Source organism: Podarcis liolepis, assembly GCF_965112155.1.
Source record: "Podarcis liolepis genome assembly, chromosome: 8".
NCBI lineage: Eukaryota > Metazoa > Chordata > Lepidosauria > Squamata > Lacertidae > Podarcis > Podarcis liolepis.
This window is the reverse complement of record NC_139560.1, coordinates 53,180,547-53,207,344: the sequence shown is the minus strand read 5'-3', so window position 1 is coordinate 53,207,344 and position 26,798 is coordinate 53,180,547. Positions and strand designations below refer to the sequence as shown.

Genomic DNA, 26,798 nt, shown 5'->3' with positions numbered 1-26,798 from the left:
TGACTTTGTCAGAATTCTCCCTACCTTTAAGTCCTGGTTTTAACAATGAACTAGTTAAGCACCTTAATGAATGTCTCCCATTGAAACGAGTGTGATTTATACCACTTAACTTAGATGGGGCTGTGAAATGAGTCTGTGCTGTCAACTCTGGCCATGAAAGCAGGGCAAAGCAAAACTGGGAAATATCCTAGGCATACACTTACTTGGTTTTAGACTCCAGAATGAAGATCTTTAAACTTAAAACAGATAAAAATGACAGATTGGGGTTTTCCCTCCACATTTTTTCTTCCTACAGCTCTGTGTAAGCTCCATTTCTAAAGTCTTAAGCAAGACATCAACACCTGTAAAAGCCACATACTCTACAAGGAGCCTTCGTTAAAACTTTACCGTAAAAAGTTTTAGTGTGTCAGCAAGAAGGAATAAGTAGGCGAGTGGAGGAGACTGGATGGCTCAATGTCTCGAAAAGCAAGTTCTTTAGTTAGGCAGTGCAATTCTCCACCACCACCCTGCATTGTATTATATAAATTGGATTCAAGTTCATGTCCATGTCTCTTGAATCAGCTGGGATTTCTTTTTTCCTCCTGTTTTCACAGAATGCTCCTCTGCCAATTACTGGTCAGTTGCTGTTTTAAATTTGTTACCAACTCATGAAAATTAGTTCTTCAGCACAGGAATGCAAGTTTTTCTTCCCCAAGAATGCAACTGACAATGTAGAAACCCATCCAAACAGATCTAGATGGTAGTTCTAATTGCATCTAAATAAATCTATGCACTAGAGAAAGTCATGTTTCCTTTGAATTAAAAAAATACTAATAAAAATATCGTGATGGGAGAGCAAAGAGATGTTTGCCCTATATATACTCTGTGCAGATTCATGCATCTTTCTCTGTAATTATTAAAATAAGGGTTTTGTCCGACTACATGCTGAGACCTCCTGATATGTTAAAATGAGTTCACATAATACAACTGCATGGGAATATCTAAATTTATTCAAATATGATTCCAGTGCCTACATGCAGGGAGCCTTCTATTCATTAAGAAGGAATAATACCAAGTCACGCTGTTATAATTTTGAGTTCATGGTGTTTAAAGCATAGGCTTTGCTTGCGCCTTCTCCTTCCTACTAATGAGAAGAGAAAGCAGAGAGATGTTGGTATTTGGAGCTCTAAGTGGATAGATAACAGGAAGATTTTGTCAAGGACCTTGTATGTTACATCTGATTATTTCCTAGCAGTTATGCGCCCCCTAAATTTTCCATGAAACTAATGATGCAACTTTTCTTATAAGTGAAGGGCAATGACAAACACAAAGGTTTAATATGCAAACCTATAAATGTCTACTGAGAAGCAAGTCCCACTGAATTCAATGGAAAACACTCTTGGGTATGTTTCCTGGATTGTGTCTTAAGGGGACTTCCAGATGACCTGTTTATTGAGCATTCACCCTGATTTGTTTGCAGGGAGATTAGAAGACATTGGGTATTTAATGAGTGTCCATTCTGATTTGTTTGCAAGGAGCTGACATAACGTTGCATCGAGGCAAGTGTTATCCCATGCTTCCTGGTACATTTTCCCATCACTTTCCTAACTGAAGAAACTTTGATATTTTGAGGAAGCAAATTTATTGTGTAAGACCTCTAAATGAACTTGAATTGTATAGCTTGATTTTGCCAGAATGTGTTTGAATCCCACCCCAAAATAGCAACAGTTTGGAAGAACTCTAGTTGCAATGGAAATGAATTGAAAGAATATTCTTTGCACTGGGACATCTTAGTAAATGTGTGTCCAAACCACTTCTGTCACATGAATCAGTATACATTATTATTGTTGTTGTTAAAATGCATTTTCAGGCCACCTTTCAGGTATACACCATTGTTGTATACTCAAAGGGTCTTCAAAGCTGTTACAGGTTTATCAAATAGCAATAACAATTAATATGCTTTAAAAGCTCAACAGATCAAGCAAGCAGCAGGCACAACCATATATGTATTTTTACATGAGTTTCCACTTGCTCTTTCCTTACATTTTTCTTTAAAATCCTCTGCATCAATGGAGGCTAGTCCATTTGAGCCAAGGGGGCACTGCCCCACCAACCTCAGTTTCCCCTCAGCTAGCACACTAAGTCCAGGGGGTGACCCTGGCTGTCAGTTTCACCCTCTTCAGCAGTCTGTGTTACTACTGTAGAACTCAGCAGGGAGCAAAATAAGATCAAAGCTAGAATTAGTTGGCTCTGCCTGTCATTATCTCTGGCTCCACTTACTGTTGGCCTTCTGCCCTACCAGTTCCAATGGGACCAGCTACTAGCTGGTTGGCATCCATCTGTCCCGAGAGACAGTGGACTGTGCCTCCAGGGGTGAAGCCAACCCACTGTGTTAGCAGCACCAAAGTGTCCTCCCCAGGGCATATGCTTGGGGAGTGTATATGGAGGTCTTGGGCTGCCTAAATGACAATGCCCCCCTCTTGGCCTTGCTGATGTGGTCCAAAGGAAAGCAGAGCAATACATTTGGTACCAGCTTGGCTGTAGGAGTTGCCAGAAGGATGCGTACAAGGCGTCATCCAACCATTTTAGGGACCCCACTTCAGATTTGTGTAGAGTTTACTCCTTAGCCTTTTCTTCTCTCAAAGATATCCTGCAAGGCAGCAGAGGTTTAGGATCAGAGTTTTCCTTCTCTTAGATGGGCTACTTTCCCAGGTAGACAAGCTCAATCTGCCTCTCACTTCCCAAGAAACTTGCCCTTTTTGCTATTGGACCCACTATTGGTCTCGTCCACTCAATCCACCAGTGCCTGTCTTCACATGCAGATGAAGTCCGTAACTCACTGAGGGTTTGAGACTCATCAGTTGCTCTCACCTGGTTTAGCCAAACAGGCGAAGCCGTTCCTGTTGAGGCTGCTGTCACATGCTGACAGCTTCTAGGAGCCACAGGTGAGCCCTGAGTACAAGGTGGAGACCAAAGGTTGACAAACTACCCCAGAGAGAGCATGATGTGTCCTCCACCAGAGGTACTACCAGTCCTCTAGCATATACCCCAGCAATCACTGCTCTGCATATCCTTAGCATCTAACCCATTAATATTTTTCAAATGACCATTTTGTAAGGAAGGAAGGGAAATTTTATATTTCATTCATGACTTAGACTCATAGTACTGGTTTTAGTGGGGCAATCATAAGATTGACTGTGATGGGGAAATGGATGTTAGAATAATGGGTATTCTTAACATAAGGAAAGTGATATCCAGAAAATATTAAAAGGGAAGGCAATGTTTTCTTTATGTGTATTAGTATGGTTAGAATAGTTTCTCATATGCCCGGCAGGCATTCACAATATAATCCTGTTAGAAACAGAAAAAGTAACTTTTTTTCTCAAGGTAAATTGGTAGAAGAGGCTCATAAGCCATTTTTTGTTTGTTTGATTATATTTTTCTCCATTTACTTAGATGCTGTTTGCTAGTTTTATTGCAAACTCTCCAAGCCTTAAATGAAATCTATTGAACTTAACAGCTGGAGTCAAGAAAACAACAGAAAAATGAATGGATACTTCATATTTAATAATGGTCCTTAACTGGAAAAGTATCAGTGTTTCTTTCTCTCTCCAAAAAGTGGAGTGAATTTCTTTTGTACATCTGTGCACTGAGACCCACAGATAGAAGAGGCACCAACGCTTTAAACAGTTGACAAAACACTGGATAGTTTTATTTCCCATGCAGGTCTACAGCTGTTTCTTCCTAGAGTGGCCTCTAGCCCTCTAGTGCAGGAAAAGACTAAAATGCATTGGGTTGAAATGGTCTTCTACCAGTAGACTCAAACCCACCTGAGACAGTTGCAGCAGCAACTGTTAAAAGGTGGTGGTTGTTGTTCCAAATGGAGGTATGGAGCAGGGAAGAGATGAGGCAAAAACAGCAGAGAAGCAGTTAAAATTAAAAGTTGCAAGTTGGGATTAAAGGTGAATTCCAGTTGTGATGAGAATTGAAGGTTATTGGGTTAGCCTACAGCAGGGTTTTCTGGAAGCCTTGGTCAGATTGTATCCATCATAAACTTTGCAATCTCTTTAATGTTTCTCAACTAATCTGTATAAAACCATGCTCCTCAAAGGTCAGTAATGTGTTCCTCTGATGTCTACGCCCTAGGTGGCTGCCTAGTTGGCCTAATGATAGCAGCCTTGCCCACCCCAATATGCATATTTAGTGCCTGTGAGAAGGGCTCTGTATGCACACTTACCTACATAAGCATGGAGCGTCCCTCCATGCAAGGAGAGATCCTGATTAGATCCCTTCTTTGTGCACCAACAGCATCAGATGCATCAGCCATGATGGCAGTGCCAACACATGCACCTCACATGTTCATTTGATAGATGAGATAATTATCTGAAGGTGGTCTTTGGGGAGTATACAATTCAGTATAAGTAAATTCCTAGCATAGCCCTAAAGTTCAACTTTGCTTGTGAAAAGTCCAGGAAAAGTAACTTCTGAAACCAGAGGAAATAATTTAAAGACTAGTGTGTATACTGCAGACTCCCTACCCTCCTAAAGAAATGGGAGAAAAAGCAATCAGACTCTCCCCCAGGTGCTTGCTTGACCTGAACTCACTATAGCCACTTCTCAGCAGCTGATGGCAGGTCTGATCACTCTTAAGGTAATTGGCAGAAATGGGCCATTAATAAGAACAAGCTGTACAGTGTTGCTTAGGTCAAAGCACTTTTTACACATCGGTTTCAAATTTCAAGGACTATATTTCTCAACAAGCTGTAACCTTTTTCTTTATCTGAGCTATAACTGCATTAGAATTGCAGGACAGAGATGAAAATATTGTTAGGCCGAAGTCACATTACATCTTACATCACCCAGACTATAGCGTGCCACAAGCAAATATGCCTGCAGAGCAGGTAGTTCATGATGCCATAGACAAGTGAGCCAAATTGGCTCCTGGCCTCTGGGTGGTTTAATAATAATTAAAATACTTTATAAAATAACTGCCATGATCACAATGGGGAAATAATTTTTCACAGGTTGGACTCTGAGCATGAGCAAAAAGCACCCACCAAAACATAAAATGAGATTTGGGAAGTGTTGGGGGCACAAGTTCATGTCCCAATATCTTACATGTAAGTCAAAGTCATCTGTGGAAGGAGCAAATGTAACAGGATCATATGAAAGAAAAACCTGATCAGCCACAACTAAGGGATTTTTTGTACTTACTGACTTTATTAGCAGGGGAAGCCAAGTGCCCCTTTTGCCAGTTTTGTGGGCAGGTCAGATTGGAACAAGATGTCCCTCTACCCAGTCCTGCTGGCATCCGCTGGCTTTAAGTGAACACAAGTGCTGCCAATGACAGATATTGCCAAAATGGGAGTTCCGGGGACAGGAAGAGTCTGAGCAGACCTAGAATCCATTGGACCCCAATCTACCTCCGCTGCCATTGCATGATGACATCAGGCCTGATCATAGCACCGGCTACAGGCTACCTCGGCAATTTGCCGACCCTGTGTTTTCCACCTCAGCTGGCAATGTTGTGGAGGCATCAGCAGCCTGCATCTCCATTAAGACCTTCCAGAAAGCATTGGGAGCTAGGATTCTCCCCGAAAAACTTTTTTGCATTCATTTCCCACCTTACTTCCATCAAACTCAAGGTGGCATGTGTGTGGTCACCAGGAAGTCTCCCATTCAATCCCTGAGCAGACCCTTATCTTAACCGAGGTTGTGGCCTTGTGTCTTCAGACTAAACCCTAGAACCAGGGGATGCCCCTCTTCTTTTCTGAGAAAAGAAATCAAATCAGCAGAGGAGAAACTGGATGCTCAAGAAAGATGAGGGGGTGGAAATGATTGAGGATAGGTGGAGAGAACTTTCATTTTGATGTACAGGTCTAGCTTTCAATTACATGAGGGTTCACCCTGAATTTAATCAGGATCTCCATAATAGAAACTCTGTTATTTATTCATTTCTTCAGGTCTTTAATTATTTGAAAAACAAAACAAATTCTGTAAAGTGTGATCCTATAACAAGAGCAAGCAAGTTTTAAAAATTATACATAGCTGATAGCAGAACTTTTAATGCTGCTTTTCTTGGGAGTATAGTTTTTTTAAGCATTATTTCTTTCCTAACCTTACCAGCAGCTTAGCTTCTTGAAAATGATGTTACTGAAAGAAATAATACAATTCACCACAAGAGGGTGCCCATAGTAAACCAATCATCATCATTTATATATGTAGCATTACTATAGTGAACTGAAATCTCTTTGCCATTCCTTATGCAGCCAAACGACAATAAACATGTACAAGAAGGAGGTGCCAGCAGGTTTAAGGGAATCCTAAGAGTTGAATAAATACAAGATACATTTAGAACAAAAATCCCTACAGGAAGCACACCATCTCCCAACAGCCCAGTGAAGACCCAGGGTACTCAAGTATCCATAGAATTATGACTGATTTGTGCAGGGATGTGGGGAGGCAGAAAACTGCATGGGTATGTTGGTATGGAATGGAGTATACTCAACAGGACAAGAGCACACTGCAACATTTTGTTGTAGGTCATCAAAGAATTGTAGAGTTGGAAAGGACCCTGAGGGTCATCTAGTCCAAACCCCGGCAATGTAGAGAACTCAACTGAAGCATCCCTGACAGGTAGCCATCCAGCCTTTCTTCAAAAACCTCCAATGAAGGAGAGTCTAGCCACTTTCTAAGATACTCCATTCCATAGTCAAACAATTCCTACCATCAGAAAGTTCTTCCTAGCGTTTAATCAAAATCTCCTTTCTTGATATTAAATCCATTGCTTCAAGTCCTACCCTCCAGAGCAGAAGAAAACAAGCTTGCTCCATCACCTGTGTGACAGCCCTTCAGATATTTGAAGATGAATATCATATCACTGCTCAGTCTTCTCTGAGCTAGATGTACACAACTCCGGAACTGTTCCTCATAAGGATTGGTCCTATTGGTCATTCTTTCTGTTTCTGATGTTCAGGCAATAGCAGTCAGTGGAACATCTGGTCTCTCTGCATGGCTGATGCTTTGGGGAAGGGAAAGTGGGGGCAAGGTCAGTGTGGTGCAAATGAACTGGTGGAACCAATCCAGGGCACCTACAAGCGTGTTTGCACTGCACCAGTCTCACCAACACCTCGCCCCTGTACCTCCTGACAAACAGCAGCAATGCAGGCAATGGGAGGTCAGGTGAGTGCCTCTTCTCCCGTGTGTTCACGCTGCGAGTGCCACTGCTTATGTAGCCAAAATGGCACACACACACACACACACACACACACAAGCGACACATCTGCAGGTTTGGGGAAACCTCCTGGTTTGCAGAAGTACCAAAATACAGTAGTTAGAGAACAAAGTGGGTCAGGAGTGGGTCAGCCTGATGGAGGGAGAGATAAAAACCCAAGGGGATGGGAAATGGAATGTCTGGAATCCTAACTTGGAATACCCCCATTGCAACAATCTGTAAGTCCCTCTTGTAAGAATATTAATACAAACAAGTTCCTCACAGAGCTGAGCCTCCTGCGGAAAAATGCAGGAGATTGACATTGCAGACTTTGAATATTAGTTTTCAGATATTCAGTATATCTATCTTCCCACCAGGGGTATGGGAAGTGCTTATTAAAAAAAAAAAAAGTTCAGTAGCAGCCTCCTTTGCACTCTAGGAGGTATTAAAAGCATTCATCAATGACTATTTATTGACTCGCAATCATTTCTCCATGGCAGTTTATTTGAAAATATCTTGCATTCGCTCCAAGCTTTCTGGGAAAATAAGGGGAAAGGGTGACATCTCGACCAAGGTTTGTCAAATGACAAATTGAGCCTTACTTCCTGAAGAAGTCTCTTCCTAATTTGAGTCTTACAAAACAGATTGGTACTTAAAGTGAGGTCAATAAAGAAGTAATCATTGTAACTGATGGGCACAAATCGGGGGGGGGGGTTCATTTACCATGAGAAGCCACTCTTGGGAAAAGAAGTATTCAAAACTGTTAAGCAGCAAGCGGCCTATTATTTTGACGGCACTTCCGATCATAGATCTAGCTGGCAAATTTTTGATTTGCACTCTTCTATCTGTCTGTCCTTTTAAGTGCTGCCAAAGTCTAAGCAATTTGTTTGGTCCCAAAGCAGGGAGCTGAGTTGTGTTACAGTAGGTCAGTAAGAGAATTCAGACTGCTAAGCAACCATATGATGATCACTTTTAAATTCAAACATTTAGAAATTGCTCCCTCTAGAATTCAGGGGTGGTAAATCTGTTGTCTTCCCAGATGTTGTGCTGCTCCCACCAGCCACAGACACTATGCCCAATAATCAGAGGTAATAGGAATTGGCTCACTGATGTCTTGCTGATGACTCCTCCCCTGTGTTCAAATGTGTTACAACTAAAGTTTTCCTCCACTCATGTTCGAGCCATCTCCCATCTTGTTTCCTTGCCCTAAGCTCTGGAGCAGGCATAGACAAACTCGGTCCTCCAGATGTTTTGTGACCAGTTGCCATCATCCCTGACCACTGGTCCTGTTAGCTAGGGATGATGGGAGTTGTAGTCCCAAAACATCTGGAGGGCCGAGTTTGCCTATGCCTGCTCTGGAGTATACCACTGAAAATACTGTTTCAGCTTATGACTGAAACAGAGAGTTGTAAAATTCAGTTGGATCAAATATTACATTACTGAAGAATTTCCACCAGATGGAGTAATACTAAAGAGGCTGGCAATTGTTTTGTTCTCCTCATCCGTTTGTCTAGTTTTGGAACATGTGCAGGTAATAGCAAGGACTAAATATGTGGAAGGATTGAAAGAGAGGGGACACTGATAAGAAAGTCTGAAACTTTCTGGGTCTTAAGCACTCAAAAATGTTATATGGCACAAAGTCCAAATGGAAAAAAGATGGAAAAATTACTGTCTGTGATTTATTTATATTTTTTTTAAAAAAAATACCAGTTGTATTTTTAATAAGCAAGCAGTGCAAAGTGCCCACCAGGACTGGGGTTACTTTGTAATATGTACATTGTGAATGGTCTTAAATTCAACTGTGACCCAGGTGTATACACAGCACATAGGAAGCTGCTGTAAGCTGACTCAGACCATTAACACTGTATTGTCTAAACCGTCGGTGGCTTTCTAGGATTCAGATGTCTGTGCTCTACATTCTTAAAATGTTATCTGTGTTATGGTTCATAGATGTTGACATTTAAACTTTTGTAGATGTTATTGTATGGTTTTATGTTGTGTGCTGCCTTGTTATATTTTTATGAAAGTGGAGGATATACCGTATTTTTCGCTCTATAACACGCACCTGACCACAACACGCACATAGTTTTTAGAGGAGGAAAATTCATAGGCATGCCACCTGTAGGCATTCCCTCCATAACACGCACAGACATTTCCCCTTACTTTCTAGGAGGAAAAAAGTGAGTGTTATGGTGCAAAAAATACGGTAAGTATTTAAATAAATCACCACCACCACTACAATCATTCACAGAAAAAATAACTGGACGAGTCTGGCCAAAATTTGTCCCAGCACTCCAGATACTGAACTTACGAAATACAGCACCTTCGCTCTGTCTGCACACAAGGCATGTAATTTTCTGAACAACCAACATGGAATTGAGCTCAGTTGCATTAGGTAAGGGCCCCTTTCCCAAGTCTTTTTATGGGAGACAAATTAGGCTGAGCTATTGAAACCTTCATGCCGCTTGAATAATATAAGGAAGCTTTGCACACCCTCATGACTTAATGGAAGTTTGAGGCGTGGGAGGGGTTTTATTTCTTTCCCTGGAGATCTCTTCCCTCTTTTAATGCCTGCACAAAAATATGAAATATGAAAACACCTGTTGTAGATAAAGGATGCATTTCACTGACTTGGCCAATTTAAGGACACACACAAACACATGCACACACTAAGCATCGCTTATTAAAATGGTATTCAAAATATAGCGATAGCACGCTATAGGGGAATCAGATGCTGCCTTATAGGTACTGAGTCAGATCATTGGTTCATCGACCTCAGAATAGCCTGGTTTTGTCCACCACACATGGGTATTAAGAGTGAGCATGTATGCTATAAGTAGCAAGTGGCCAATGCCTTGTTGCTCCTCTTTTCCAGGGGTGGGGGCCATATTTCCTTCTTGGAAACCTTCCAAGGGCCACGTACCTGTGGTGGAGCAACAAAGGCAAAAGTGGTCAAGCAACAATGGTAAATTTTACACACACTCACACAGAGAGAGAGAAGCAAGCAAGAGGTATTGACAACAAGAGTTCAAGAAACTTTCCAGCCTGGCAAAGGCACCGGGGGTGCAAAGCAGAGTCAATGAGAGGTTGGCTTGCAGGGCAGGCAGGATGGCCTGGGAAAGTTTTAAGGACCAGACAGAGGCTTGGAGGGCTGCAATTTGGCTCCTGGGGCTGAGGTTCCCCACCACTGGTCCCATTCTTTGCAGCATGCAGACACTATCTTACTGTCCTGTTCATGTCAGTGTACTTGACACTCCTGTTGAAATCAGTGAAACTTCAAGCACTTAACTTTGGCACAGTTCTGCATTTCTACACTGCCGTCCTTTTCAGCAGTTGCCCATCCACGTAGCAAACAAACGTGGGAAGAGGAAATACGCTTAACCTAAACCGAGTGCCAGCTAGCCTGCCACACCTCACTCCTCTCGCTGATAAGCCAGGAAGCACCCTGGAGAATTAGTAACTCATTGCAGTTGCTGAAACTGGGGTTAGGGCAAGGGACTTTTACATGGGCCATTGAAAGGGAGGTAGGGCTGGGAATGGAAAGTCGAGTGACCTTTTGTCAGAAAATAATGGAATGAATCACAAGGTTTGACAACTCCGGCTTATCTTTGTTTTTCCTTGTGTGTCAGGCAACTGTGGTGGCTGAAATTTTGCTAGGTTCTCAAAGGGCACATTCCAGCAGAGCACAACTTCCTTTTTGTCCCTTTTTCGCAGCCTGGGTTTGTGGAAGAGTTACCCCTTAAAACTAACCAAACAATCCTCAATGGTGCAGCTAGGCTGGACCTCAGGGCCAAAATCCCAGATTCTGTAACCCAGCATATCATAGGGGCAGCAGCAAACAGGGCCTGTTTGCGCTGGTATGGGCATGCCACAGCCCATCAGTCCAATCTAGAGCTCCTCTACATGGACCAATTGCCCCTTTAGCCCAAACCTCTCTCTGGGAAATCATGTGAGCAATTTACAGCACTGCCCCCTATCCTGCTATTTGCATCTTCTCCAGCCCTCTCATAAACTCTTTGCCCTCTTCACCAACTGTCTCATGGATGTGCCATCATGGAAGCAGCACTAATCCCACTTAAGCAACCTAAAGGATAAGCCCCTTTTAATTCCCCAAAACGACACTGAGCAGAGAGTAGAGGTGCCACTGGCTCTGACAGTACTGGGTGCCATTGCGTCCCCATTAGTGTTCCATCCTGCAGCTAACTGAAATTCTGAATACTAAGCAGTATATAAATACCTGGAATAAAATAAATAATATTCTGGCATCCAGGATGGCAGTGATCTATTTACCCTGATTTATATTTATTCATTTGTAGCAACTTGATTTAGCTACCAGTGGAACACCCCAATTCCTACTGACATCTATGGAATGTGGCTGCTTCTTGATGGTGCTTGAAGTCTCCCACTAAAAACTCCTGAGTGAATTTAGCAGTCATGGGATTAAACAGATCCTCTTGAGAATCAGTAAACTGGTTATATACTAGAAAACAAATAATAGGAATAAATGGCCTGAGTCTGAAGCTTTTTAGCTTGCTCATATATGATCTGGAGTCAGGGAAGTGGCCAAGCTGGCTGATCACATGAAACTATTCAGGGTGGTAAAAACTAAAAAGACTTGCAAAGAGCTCTAAAAGAATCTCTCCAAATTGGGTGAATGGGCAATAAAATGGCAAATGTGGTTCAATGCAAGTAAAGTGATGGACGTTATTGCAAAATCCTCTCTCCCCTGCATTTTTACATATGCACTAATAGGGTATGGGCTGTCAGTGACCAATTGTGGAAGATGTCTTGAGTTTGTGTTGGAGAATGAAATGTGAATTTCGTTTTTCGGGATCATTAGGATATTAGTAATAAAACTGCAAATATTGTAAAAATGCCTTTGTACAAGTCTTAAGTGAGACCATACTTAAAACACTGTGTATAGTTCCATTTTTAAAAAACAAATTACAATGATGCTTTGAATGGCAAAATATAATTCATAACCCAATAGGGCAAAGTTATGTGTGTTACCATTAAATTTCATCAGCAGTTATACTTCTTATTCATTTAACTGCCCTCCTGAGGCCTTACCTGTATGGCAGCTTACTACACAAAAATGTCTATGTAATGTATATTCACCATTCTTTTCCTGCTGCATGCCATTAAGATGCCACAGGTGAGAGGAGCATGGTCATAACCGTATTGTATTAAGGAGTATTCAAGAATAAAGAGAGAATAGACCATGCATCCCTATTTCCAGCTCAGCAAATCTATGCATGTTGATCCAACAATGTGATAACAGTCCTTTTCTTTGCTTCCTTCTCTCAACTTTCCCCCATCCCCCACCACAACAGTAATGGCCACAACGAAACATGTTTCGTATTTTATTTTGCGCATACGTTATGCTGTTGAACAACCTGCATAAATCTGTCATGAGTCATTGTTGTTAATGTTTGAAAACTACTGTGCCAATTCTATTTTGGTATCACACAAGCGCATAATAGTACAAGACCCACCAGCAGAAAGCATGATCCTAAAGAGTGGTTCCTTGTTTATCTTTCCGTACTGTAAGAGCTGACCATTCATGTCTTCCTGGCTTCTTATCTTTCAGCTTGTTCCTAAACAATTAAAGGAATTGCCATTTACACCATGAATTCACTTTGAGGTGGTGGTTTTTTTTTCTTTTTATAAAAAAACCCCACCTATGGGTTGGTATGCATTGGGGCATAAAGCAGAATATATATACATTTCCAAGATACTGAGATGACGTAGGAGCCTTAGTTACAGAACAATGGTTGTTGGTTTTATTGGATTGTTAGTCTTCAAACATAGAGTCCCAATTACTTAAACTGACAACACTTAATGGTTTGCATATGCCTTCACTGGGATGATTTGTGACGCTGTCTCATACTAGGAAATTTCTACTGTAAATTAGTTGAAAGATTTCTTTTGAAAGAGATTGAACTTTATTATTCTTTGAAGAGCATTCACAGTGGGTTCTCTGCCAATCTTAGAAGGAAAAAGAGGAAGCCCACTGGCATGTGTGTATATGTCAATTCAGTAAAGTGAAACTGGCAGATTAATGGCAAGGAAGACAGGACCAAGTTGCCCAAAGGGTTTAAACCTAGGTGAGCAAATTGTGGATTCCCACATTTTGCAAAGCTGCTGATAGCTTAATTCCCAACGTATAGTAAGTTTTGGAAATGAATTCTCTACCATATATTTTAATGGGAACATCTAAAATCACCCCTCCCCTTCAAACTGAAATACCTCTGCCACCCACATGAATTCGTGTTGGGAGAGGGCGACTTAAGCCTGCTTCGGTAATTTGCAAACATCCAACCAAGCCTGTCAAAGAGACCATCTCATCTATATTCCTCTTCACACTACTCTTCCACGCTGCAGCTATAATTAAAAGGCTTTTAAAAGAAAACCAATTCTGCAACACGGCAAACCTTTACTTCCCACTAGAATCGACAGAACTTGAGTATGCATAATTAGATGCACTGCAGAGTAAGACTGAAATCCTATACACACTTACCCTGGGAGGCTCATTGAATTCAATGGGGCTTACCGCAGTGTAGATACTTGCACTGTTAGCCTTCTGCCTTTCTTATATTGATATCCTTAAATGCTAATTAGAACTACCTTGGCAATGCAGTCCCTTTGAAAATCAGTTGCGACCACATTTGTGAAGACATCTCTCTCCCTATTACATGGTCCTTTATCAGCTTAAGTGCAATGATACAAATAGGCCCTAGAAAGTTCCACCAACATGTTTATTATGTTTCTTGTTGTGACCTAAGAAGTGGGACCACCATAATAAAATGTTGTGGTGTATCCTCACAACCCCCAAGTGGAGGTTACAACCATCCTGTAGCAATTTGTGTGTGCACCATTCGGGCTTCAGATGGAGGAAGTTTCAGAAGCATGGCTATGTTCCCTGCTTCCAATGCCAGAGGCAGTTGTGTCTGCGAATATAGTTTCTGGGAATTGTAAGTGGACTCCCATTGTTGCACTCAGGTCCTGCTTCCAGGGTTTCTCAGAGAACTGTGATAACAGAATGTTGAACTAGGTGGGGCTTGGTCTGATCCAGCAGGGCTCTTAACTTCTTAGAACACTTTTTCTTTCCCACGCTGCTGTACCATATAGCGCTAGCTGCTTACATGCCATTTCACAGCTATATAGCAGGTAAGGCAGGTGAAAGAGAAAGTGCTCCCCTTTCATTATACCTAAAATATCTCTGTATATGAGTGTGAACGGCTTCTTTAAAATATTTTTTTTTAAACATAATCCATCTCCAGTCTTCTCTCTAGGATACTTATTTTTTGTGTGCAGTCCAATTCACTCTTCCCTTCCAGTTTCCATAGATCTTGAATCTTACAGGCCCATGCCCTATTTTGTGGGTTTTCGTATTTTAAATTACTTTATTTTAATTAACATACATTTATACTTTATTGCAGCTATTGTTTATAAACCACAACTTTATTTTTGAGTGGCCCTGCCACACTTCAAAACTGATAGAAAACTCAAATAGCAGCGTGCCTTTAGCAAGGAATAGTATGGTGTTCCTGTGCTAAAGTCTTGTAGAGTTTCACTAACTTGCCTCTTAGCTACTGTGTTGTCCTTTTTTTAAAAAAAAATTACACCTACTTTGCCTGGGCATATGCAAATCTGTAAAAGGTTTGGAATTCATTAAATGAGAAGGGTTTTTCCATTTGTAAACGCAAACTGGAACCAGCAAATGAGGAAAACTGGTGAGAGTTTTCAGATATTAACTTTACTGAATGATTATCTTCATTTTACTAAAATATACACCACAGATTATTTTTTGTGAATGTTTTTTTTATTTACACACCGTATCTAGAAGCAGATACATAAATCCTTATACAATTTTTCAAAAAATGTGCAAGAAATTACTATAATCTTTTTAACAAACCAAAACACATTTAAAATCAATGGACTTTGGATAATTCATTCTGTTGTGTGCTTAATACAAATAATGCACACTCAGTTGGAAACATACAGAAAAGTGTAAACTACAGCAATCTGGATTTTAAGTATTAATTTCATGGCACTCCATCACCACTATAAAAATTATTTAACCCAATATGTAGTAGTACAAAATTCTATAAGAATTTCTGCCCCATCCCATTATTGGCATAAAGAGTTTGGACTATTCTCCAAATACATCAAACTCTACAGTATTTTGTCATTTTAAGGTCTATCCCATCTTTGTCAAAGAGCATGTCTTTCATATATATTTTTGTAGTATTCAAAGATACAATATTAGCAATTGCTGATGTGACCATATTTTAGCTTAAAATTTGAAAGTTATATAGCTGAAGACCCTTCCTTACTGGAATTCACAGTCAATATATTGCTGGTATTTTGGTTTCACTTAACAGTTCCAATATTTACACATTTAAGAAATGAATTTGTACGAAAAAACTGCATGTTCTGCAAAGTTCAGCAGTAAGAGTTCATATGGAGATAAGCACCTTGACATGAATATTAAAGATAACCTGGGGATTTTGAAAACAAAGACTCTCCTGGGTTTGCAGGACTTGATCTCCTGGGACCAGAACATAATGGACAGAATTACAAGGGGAGGGTAAGTAAAGTTCTGGTTGAATTTCCTCCCTCTCCAAGAATCACTTGCCTCAAGTTAGAAAATATGCAACGTACTCAAACATTGTTAGGGGAAATACTTCAAGCTTCATATGAATTATCAGTTTTGCTAGGGTCTTCCTTCTCTACACCACTATAAAAAAATGCTCTGACCCTCACAGACACTGATCCGACCTTTCCTTCTTCTCCCCGCCCCCCCAGCAGCACAATCTGGAAGAGTTTTGAAAGAGCTGCCCCAACTTCATTTTTGCTGCTCCTACTGAGGCTGTGGAATGGGCTCAGAGCTGCGCTACCACCTTTCCTAATTCAAAAATACTATATTCACCACAGAAGAAAGCTGGGTTTGAGTAAACATCTTCTGCAGATGTAGGATGTTACTCTTAGAAGATCTAAACGTACGAAGCGTCTGACAAAAATTAGCTGGTCTTAGCTGGTCATGTAACTACACTTGAACAGTGGGTCTGTTAAGAATATTTGTTGCCTGTGTGTCTGCTTAATGAAGATCTAAAACAGAAAGTGTAAGGGGAAGGCCTTAAAGGCAAAAATTCAGGGAGACTTTGTTGCTATGATTGCAAGCCAGATTTACAGTACTGGAGTATCCTCACAAGTGAAGAAAGGAAAATATGTCTATTTCCCGTGGACTGATATGCCAGAATCACCGTTACACTGTATTGTGCATGTAAGCTATCTCTCTCTAGTCTTGAGTACCCCAGGTTTGAAAATATCCAATGTGCAGATGTTATTTCACAGCCTATTAAAGGCAGCAAAGAAACAAGGCAGGCACATCTCAGCAGCACTGTCAGGTGCTTTTGCTGTAACAACAGAAGAAATCTATTAAAGGCTTGTAATACAATCTTTGAAACAAAAAAAATCCCTTTATTATTGAAACCATAGTGCTGCAAGAGGGTAGACTAGTTTAAAGAAGTCTCGCCCATCCCTCTGAAGGAAGAGCAGCACAGGTGCACAGCTGTCTGCTTCAGCTTTTGTGTGCTCGCAGCCCATTGGGAACACACCAGAGAGGGAGTTCTAAGGGTCTCAGGCTTTAAAGTCCACATCTGAGAAAGGAAGGAGCAGCAAGCAGTTGGACACACTGGCTACAGAGGCCCTCTGCTGGCACTGCAACCAACACGAAGTATGCAGGTGCCAGACTGCCAGAGGCACCACATACTGACCTGTTGGGGTCTCGGGCTTTTGGATCCTATTGTCTATATGTGGAGGTCCGTCAAACTGGATTGTTCCCTTTGTTTCTTACACCACAGTCTACTCATTGTAAGCTCAGAAATCACCGCTGCAGTTCACATTTGCTTTCTCGAAACCTATCTGAAAAATACAGCTATTGCCCTCAGAAAAATGTAATCAGTAGTTTTGTTTTAAAGTGATGCACTCCCACCAGGGAAGGCCAGAGCTCCGTGGTGGAGCCCTGCCTGCAGGAGTTCAATCCCTGGCATCCCCAGGGCTTGGAGGGACCCCTGCCTGAAACCCTCAAGAGTCCCTACCAGTCAGTGTGGACAAACTTCCTATGTTACGGACTTCATTTGCTTTCTCCATACAAATTAATTAGTTCTTTGTCTTATTTTTATCATGAACTTGTTATCGGTCTAATTTTACACCACTGTTTTTCCTGCCAATCTGCAATAGCCTTTTCTGCTTATAGTATTAGCATGTTTAAACTGCAGTTATTAACCAAGCTATGCTAGTGCAGAGGCAATAGTGTTTTTCATCTTAACCAAGCGTAAGTATTCCACCAACCCTCCCAGAAGTTGTTTATTATTTCTGCTGAAAAACGTTGATATGTAATCTATGCCGTTTGTTTATAGAATAGTAAGAAAACTTTAGGAAATTACCTCAACAGGTTAACACAAATGCTGAGCAGCTTGACTGATGTAGTTCTCCCAAAACTTTATAGAGTGTCCCTTTCCTTCAGTGTTATAAACTGTCAATCTAAGAATGCACTATGTGTTAAATGCAATTTAAACATGACTCAGATTAACAGCTTGCAGGAGTAATCTATCGGCATGAGCAATGTCACATGGGAGAAACTCAACAGCAACTGTGAACAGGGGCTTCTGCTTTCTAGCAGACTATGTTTTTGTTGGAGGTTGTTATGAAGTCTTGCATAAGCTCTGTTATTACACTGAACATATGAGCAGGCCATTTAGGCAACCAGTTAAAACGCACAAAAATGTGACTGAATATAACACATAGATCTTTGTGGCAATGAGATATGTCCATCCTATGAAGTACAAAGAACAGAGCAATAAAGGCAATTCAAAAAGTGTTTTCAATGGAATCATTCAGTTGAAATGTACTCATTCCTTTATGTAATACATGGGTGCAACTCACCTCAAGGAGCAATTGCCCCCAAATGCCAAACTGAAGCTTGGAAATACATAGAGCAGAAGCCACTCATTCTGTCTGTCTTATTGTCCTAAGCAGTTTTGGGCCAGAAGATCCTCCAGGGCAGATGGTGTTGGATTACAGTTTAAATGTTTCCCCACCTCCTGAACAAGCTTGGTCACTTGCTTCAGGACCATTCAGAGCAGAAACAAAATGCCAGCATCAATGCTGCAATTATGTCTGCTCATCCACGCTCAGGCATTTCCTAGGTAGCTGTCAGCAGCAAAAGATAAAATAGCTGCTTCTACTGGGCAGTTTTTCCAGCTGGACCGCTTGCTTAGCCCAGATGTGTTTGAGGGAAAGTGTATGCATTGGGGTTGCTGCTCTAGCTGATGAGAGGTTGGCTTGCTAGAAGATGAAGGCCTAGCAACGAGAAGGGCAAAGGCAGATCTAACAATTTAATACTTTTATGGAGTATATGACTATAGGTTGCCATATGTCTTCCCCAAGTCCACTAAACTGCACAGTGGAAGAAAGCAGCTGCTCCTGTAGAACTGTGCTACAAGAGCAAAGAGGAAAGCGGTGAAAAGCTAATCGGTCAGCATTGCAAGAACCACCTCTGAAAACCTGTTTTCAATACAAATGAACTGAAGAGAGTATGAGAAGGAATGCAGCATGCACGTTCATGCTGTCTCAGAACAGCAATATGACTGGAACATTAGAGATCTAAATATACAACTCATATGGAACTGTAATACCATCATAACTCGTAACATCATTATTTAGAGTTTAGACACCAGGATAATGTTTACTTTTGACCTTTGCCATAATACAGATTATTATTCCAGGAAATGTTTTTACTCCAACCACACAGATTTTTATTTTATTTTTGCATTTGAAGGGGAAATACCCCGCACCCACCCCCCAAATGACAAGGGTATTAAGCTAACAAGTATGCTTCCTATTGTATAAAATGAATTACTTCTTTCTTCCTCAGACTCAAAACACTGTACCATAGTATATATTATTGTGCCTTTTGTGTATAAAATTTGTAGTCTTGCTTTGGGGGTAAAAATCAGAAAACCAAATGAAGATTTTGCATAAATATCAGGATGGCAAAGCCAGTAAGTGACACACATGAATACTTTGCTCAGGAATTTAAGAATACATCTCTCTAAATACTCCCCACACCTCAGAACCTATTTTAACTGGGCAAGAGAGACACTTCCACCTCTCACTCCCACAGCAAAAGTCATGCTTTGCCTCTGATATTCTTTTTAAACACTATGATCTAAAAATATTTTTTTTAAAAATAGAAGTTTAGCATATCGATTCAGGCAACCCAGGATGTGGCACCATTGCAGCACCTTGCAGCAACACTGTACTTTAATATTATAAACTCATTCAGAGCACAAAAAAGGCTAGGTAGAACAAGCAATAGAGAATTATCCAGAAACGAAGATTTTTCAAAACTTTATCACCCTTTAATATTTTTTCACTAAACAGAAACGTATTCAAATTTTTGAGATGGGAAGATGAAAAAGAAAATTACTAATGGCCATATCTTTCAGAGGACAGGAGGAAAAACATAAAACTAAAACAAGACATTTGAAAATGGCACAAAATAAATTTTGTAACCTACAAACTAGCCTCCAAAATACTACTTTTTTTTTTCTCCAGAAATTTCAGAGTTCATTTTCCTGCTTGCTAACATTTTGATTAACTAGAGCTTTCCTTAATGCAAACAGGAATACTTCCTTTCCACCATATAATGCTCGGTAGAAGCAGTCCCATGAGTACAAATCTTAATGGCCCCAATCCAAAGTTAGTTACATTTAGGTCCAGCAGCAACTTCTCCTGCTGGTTTCTACAGAACCAACTTTTGGATTGGATCCATTGTGTAAACTATGTAAATCTATCTTCCTCTGCAAAACCTAGTGCAGGATTTTCCCATATCTCGCATATTAAATGGAACTGCTTTTCCTTGTTTTGAATAAGACTAAGCAGAAATGAGTCTGGTAATGCACTGGAATATTTCCTATAGGGATTACGCCATAATGTAATCAATTCAGTCTTAATTTCAAAACATGCAAGGTTTTTTAAAAATGAAACTTTGGGGATAATTTTAATTTATTCTCTTCCCATCTTACATATTGAAATGAATATAATGATGGAAAATGTATGCTAAGCAAATAAAAAAACATTTAAGGGCATTATCTAGCAAAGTTAAGTACTTGCTAATCCCATCAGTTTCTATGGGAGAAATTTAAGCATGTGCATAACTCATCTATGAAATTAATTAAATTTGAATTGGCTTAACTTTGGCTAGATGATGTCTCAATTTTGCAGGAAATATGGGGTAATGTTTAGATCTTCTGGTCAAATAATAACTTTTAAAATCCTACCGGCAAAGAACCCACTATGTTGAAATTATCCGAAAAAGGATAGATTTCAGTTATCCGACCATGTGCTACCATAGCTTAGTCAAAATCAGTTTTACAGGGATATCAAATAGTTTTTTAAAAATGGCCTCTGATTTACATTAACTTTTGTCTAAATACACAATACTAGCAATATTTTCCCCCAAGTCTGTTTTGAAAGGCTGTTTTTAAAACTTAAAAAAATGGTTAAGAATTAACAAAAAAAGCGCAAAACAATATATACAATCTTTGAAACTAGTTTAGGAGAAAGGAGGCTTTCAAAACATATGTTGCATAACTGTTGCGTCACACATTCCCTCCAGCCTACAGTTAACTTTATGTTTTTAATTAGGATACTGGGAAATCTTTCTCAGCATACATCTAAATTCTGTATACCAGCACAATTTTTCCACTTTTTTAAAATTCAAAACAAAACAAAACCAGGCTGTTTGAAAAAGACAAAACATATCCCATCAAGTGTCAACTTTTACTTATGGTTGAAAACACATGAAATGTGCTTCAAATGCATAAAAATCACAGTGGATTAGCAGCAAAGGAGATGGGGAGTTTTAGGAAAACTTTTTATCATTCACATTGTGATTATTTTGCACACTGAATGAAAGATAGCTATTCACTCTCCTAAAAAAAATATGCTGAGATCATTATTTTAAAACATAAAACCCAGACCACCCATTAAACAAATAAAAATGAATTACCCTTCTTTATGCACAAAATGAAATTATGGCAGCAAAAGACTGATAGCAATTAAAGTTTGTAAACGGTATTTCAATCTCTCTTCTTTATTTTATTTTGTTGTTGTTCCCAAAGTGCAAGATGCAAGGTTCCCATAAGCCTTCAGTAGTGCTTTTCTTGTAAATAATCCTTCATTTTGTTTGGCAAAGGCAGTTTCTGAATCAGATCTATTCTGGTATACTGGCGTATAACAAAGCGACACAGATACTGCAACGAGCGCACCTGCATAAAACGAGATACTGGATTGGTCAGTCTGACTGGGTAAGTTGTAGATCCAGGCAATCGAGACCTTGAATAGCAAAATGCTCCATTTTCAGAGTCCCTGATGGAGTGTTCAATGAGATCAACTATAGACGTATGTCCCTCCACATCTGGTTGTTCATAAAAGCTAAATCTGCCATTTGAATGCTCAATTCTTGTATGAAGAGTTTTCCCATGGGAACGGAAACTCAAACTTAAAAGATAGCGGTCATCAGAGCTATCTCGTACAAGAAACGAGCCATCAGGAACATTGGCCAATTTTCCTTCTGCTTCCCATCGTGTAATTGGGCCCCAGTACCACCCTTGCTTTGCAAGTTTTTTCAGTTCTTCTGTGAGGCTGGTCACAACCATAGGGCCACTGTTTTGTACAGAATCATAAACTCTTCCAACTCCAGGTGCAGAGTTAGGATCAAAATTCAAATGGCAACGCATACTTTCAGCCACATGGACATCTGTGGCGTTTAGGCCATTAAAGTTCCTTTGGATTTGATTATTCTGTATTGGAGGTAGCAACGGAGAGAGCGGAGGAACATCACTGTGATTGACTCTAGAGCTTTGCAACATGACTCCTGTGGTACCAATTAATAAACCACTCACTGCCTGGTCAACAAAGATATCTGGGGTAACTACTACATCTTGACTCACTGGACCCTCTTCTTCGTGAAATGCACTGCCACCCATTTGAGAAGAAACCGTCGAAACTTCCATGGGTGAGGAACTATCCAAACAGTAACTACGTGATCCTTCCAAAGGATACATTCCCTCATCTAAAGGCACAGTATACTGAATGTAGTCCTGAGGCATAAGTCCAATAACTACAGGCACATGTTCATCAATATGGAGATGCAAATCTCCATTCTGAGATTCTGTACTTTTCAATGCATTGTTTTGTTCCTGGAACACACTGTCGGACTGCAAGTCATGGAAATCTTTGCGAACACCATTCAGTGCAGGGCTTGGATTTGAGGAGTGGACCAAGGCCTTTACTTTCACTTCCATTTTTATACATGTTTCTTCTGAGTTTGTTGGACGAAGTGGCCACGGAGTTGGGCTATAATGGTGATTTCGGAGGGATGTAGATCTAAGAGGTCTCTGAGCTCTCACATCTTTGAAGGTTATTGGAGCAGAAGAAGAAGAGAAGGTGTCGTCATCAGCAGAGCTAACAGATGGCGTGCTACCTTTGCCGCCTTTCTGCTTCTGTTTTGCTGAAAGCCGCCTCTTTAACGTACCCATTAAGCTTTCACTCTTCGATCTGTTTTTTCCACCTTTCTCATCTTCACTGTTGATGTCACAACTCGGCAAATCTTTACCATAGCAGCTACCAAACAAGGAGTCATCTTTTCCAAAATCATTTAACGATGGCTGTGCAACTACAACGAAGTCACTTTCATCTTTGCTCTTATTTAAATTAAAAGACTTACGAATGGTCTTGAGACTAATTTTCTTCATTATGAAAGTACAGCAAATCTGGCAGATTGACTCTTCTGAAGTTCTGCCCCTAAAGCATGTAATGCAGGAGCTTCTTCATTGATGTGCGTTATCCAGTCTCATTTAACTTCGAAGTCCCATTTCCTGTGGGGAAGAGGAGAAATAAAGATTTGGAAAGACACATTATTTACACTACAGCAATGGTAAAGAGATCTACATAACCAAAGTATAAGCTTAAAGAAATATAATAATAATAATATAATAATAATAATTTATTATTTATACCCCACCCATCTGGCTGGGTTTCCCCAGCCACTCTGGGCGGCTTCCAAAAGAATATTAAAATACTATGTTACATCAAACATTAAAAGCTTCCCTAAAGAGGGCTGCCTTCAGATGTCTTCTAAAAGTCTGGTAGTTGTTGTTCTCTTTGACATCTGGTGGGAGGGCGTTCCACAGGGAGGGCGCCACTACCAAGAAGGCCCTCTGCCTGGTTCCCTGTAACTTGGCTTCTCGCAGTGAGGGAACCGCCAGAAGGCCCTCGGTGCTGGACCTCAGTGTATCAACATACTATCATATGCCATTTTTATTTGCAAACTATATTATATATTTTTTATTGTATTCATCTTTGATTTGTTGGCTGATCAGTCTTTTGAGGCTTAAGCTTTGGATTAAAATTACAGCAGACCCCTTCTGTTCACATTTTGAAAGAAACTGAGTATCTTTCATGACTCTCCTTTTCTGTAGAAGGTGCATACTCTGAGAATGTCCAGTTTTATAAACACTTCCCGCAAGGGGTGAGTAAAGAAAGAAGAAAATGTAGATATCAGGTTTCCATGAACGGATCGTGCAATATACAATGACACATTACTGATGACTCCTCTAGTCTAGGCATTGCAGGTTTACAGAGTAGGTAAAGAGCTTTCTTTCCTCTTTTAACACTGAGTCAACATTAGCTGTACACTTCTATATAATCAATGGCAGCACTGATATAAGGAAAGCCTGGCTTCTACTCCTGCCTTTTGTGAGCCTTAATGAATTCACTAATTGCAATCTCTTACTTTCTCCTTAAGAACTCAATAGAAGCTATTCAACTGCAGAACAGGAAGAATATACCGTATTTTTCGCCCCATAAGACGCACCGGCCCATAAGACGCACCTAGATTTTTGGGAGGGAAATAAAGGGAAAAAAATTTATTTCCCCCCCAGGTGCGCTGCGCTACACCAGGAGCTTGGGGCGTGCGGAGCTCAGCGCGCCCCAAGCTTCTGCGTGCAGGCAAGGTCTCCGCTAGCGTGGGAGAGCCGGGCGCCTCTCCCAGGGCTAGCGGACTCCTGCGCTAATCCAGAAGCTTGGGGCAAGCTGAGGTCAGCGCGCCCCAAGCTTCTGCGTGCCGGCAAGCAGTCCGCTAGCCCTGGGAGAGCCGCGGGGCTCTCCCAGGGCTAGCGGATCGCTGCGCTATACCAGGAGCTTGGGGCGTGCTGAGCTCAGTGCACCCCAAGCTTCTAGGTGCGTGCAAGCAGTCCGCTGCCGCCCCAAGCCTGGCGCACCCGGCAGGAGGTCCCACCGGGTGCGCCAGGCTTGGGGCGGCAGCGGACTGCTAGCTTCTAGGTGCGCGCAAGCAGTCCGCTGCCGCCCCAAGCCTGGCGCACCTGGCAGGAGGTCCCACCGGGTGCGCCAGGCTTGGGGCGGCAGCGGACTGCTTGCGCGCACCTAGAAGCTAGCAGTCCGCTGCCGCCCCAAGCCTGGCGCACCCGGTGGGACCTCCTGCCAGGTGCGCCAGGCTTGGGGCGGCAGCGGACTGCTTGCGCGCACCTAGAAGCTAGCAGTCCGCTGCCGCCCCAAGCCTGGCGCGCCCGGTGGGACCTCCTGCCGGGTGCGCCAGGCTTGGGGCGGCAGCGGACTGCTAGCTTCTTGGTGCGCGCAAGCAGTCCGCTGCCGCCCCAAGCCTCGCGCACCCCCTGCCGGGTGCGCCAGGCTTGGGGCGGCAGCGGACTGCTTGCGCGCACCTAGAAGCTAGCAGTCCGCTGCCGCCCCAAGCCTGGCGCACCCGGTGGGACCTCCTGCCGGGTGCGCCAGGCTTGGGGCGGCAGCGGACTGCTAGCTTCTAGGTGTGCGCAAGCAGTCCGCTGCCGCCCCAAGCCTGGCGCGCCCGGTGGGACCTCCTGCCGGGTGCGCCAGGCTTGGGGCGGCAGCGGACTGCTAGCTTCTTGGTGCGCGCAAGCAGTCCGCTGCCGCCCCAAGCCTCGCGCACCCCCTGCCGGGTGCGCCAGGCTTGGGGCGGCAGCGGACTGCTTGCGCGCACCTAGAAGCTAGCAGTCCGCTGCCGCCCCAAGCCTGGCGCACCCGGTGGGACCTCCTGCCGGGTGCGCCAGGCTTGGGGCGGCAGCGGACTGCTAGCTTCTAGGTGCGCGCAAGCAGTCCGCTGCCGCCCCAAGCCTGGCGCGCCCGGTGGGACCTCCTGCCGGGTGCGCCAGGCTTGGGGCGGCAGCGGACTGCTAGCTTCTTGGTGCGCGCAAGCAGTCCGCTGCCGCCCCAAGCCTGGCGCACCCGGCAGGAGGTCCCACCGGGCGCGCCAGGCTTGGGGCGGCAGCGGACTGCTTGCGCGCACCTAGAAGCTAGCAGTCCGCTGCCGCCCCAAGCCTGGCGCACCCGGTGGGACCTCCTGCGGGTGCGCCAGGCTTGGGGCGGCAGCGGACTGCTAGCTTCTAGGTGCGCGCAAGCAGTCCGCTGCCGCCCCAAGCCTGGCGCGCCCGGTGGGACCTCCTGCCGGGTGCGCCAGGCTTGGGGCGGCAGCGGACTGCTAGCGCGCACCTAGAAGCTAGCAGTCCGCTGCCGCCCCAAGCCTGGCGCACCCGGTGGGACCTCCTGCCGGGTGCGCCAGGCTTGGGGCGGCAGCGGACTGCTAGCTTCTAGGTGCGCGCAAGCAGTCCGCTGCCGCCCCAAGCCTCGCGCACCCCCTCCCGGGTGCGCCAGGCTTGGGGCGGCAGCGGACTGCTTGCGCGCACCAAGAAGCTAGCAGTCCGCTGCCGCCCCAAGCCTGGCGCGCCCGGTGGGACCTCCTGCCGGGTGCGCCAGGCTTGGGGCGGCAGCGGACTGCTAGCTTCTAGGTGCGCGCAAGCAGTCCGCTGCCGCCCCAAGCCTCGCGCACCCCCTGCCGGGTGCGCCAGGCTTGGGGCGGCAGCGGACTGCTTGCGCGCACCAAGAAGCTAGCAGTCCGCTGCCGCCCCAAGCCTGGCGCGCCCGGTGGGACCTCCTGCCGGGTGCGCCAGGCTTGGGGCGGCAGCGGACTGCTAGCTTCTAGGTGCGCGCAAGCAGTCCGCTGCCGCCCCAAGCCTGGCGCACCCGGTGGGACCTCCTGCCGGGTGCGCCAGGCTTGCAGACACTCGCCCGAAGCAGGGGGAGCCCTCCCGAGGGCTCCCCGTGCTTCGGGCGACAGGCTGCCGCCCCAAGCCTCGCGCACCCGGTGGGACCTCCTGCCGAGGGCGCGAGGCTTGCAGGCATTCGCCCCATAAGACGCACCCCCGATTTCCTCTTCATTTTTGGAGAGGAAAAAGTGCGTCTTATGGGGCGAAAAATACGGTATCTCCCATCATGAGTTACTATTTTACTGGCAACTGGCCAGCCCACATTTAGTGCAATACGATTCACCTTGTGCTAGGAATCTCCTTCCTGCATATGTTATGATTTGCTACCTGTGCCTCTGATATTGGTAACTGTTATGTGAATTCAGCATGAACTCAGCTCCCAAAGTCTAGAAAGAAACCCAAAATAAAGTCTGTATGAGCTAAAAATGCAC

At 43.2% G+C, this 26,798-nt stretch overlaps 1 protein-coding gene across 5 annotated transcripts in view; it reads right to left on the bottom strand.

Annotated features, from left to right (window-relative positions):
* Window positions 1-14,998: 14,998 nt before the first annotated feature.
* SOCS6 (suppressor of cytokine signaling 6) overlaps window positions 14,999-26,798 on the bottom strand; it is a 31,956-nt gene continuing 20,156 nt past the window's right edge. For all 5 annotated transcript variants that reach the window (XM_083518700.1, XM_083518698.1, XM_083518699.1 and 2 more), the window contains exon 2: window positions 14,999-23,145. In XM_083518700.1, the coding sequence (XP_083374826.1) occupies window positions 21,415-23,022 (1,608 nt within the window). In that variant the 5' untranslated portion in view covers window positions 23,023-23,145 and the 3' untranslated portion in view covers window positions 14,999-21,414. The remainder of the gene's footprint in view (window positions 23,146-26,798) is intronic.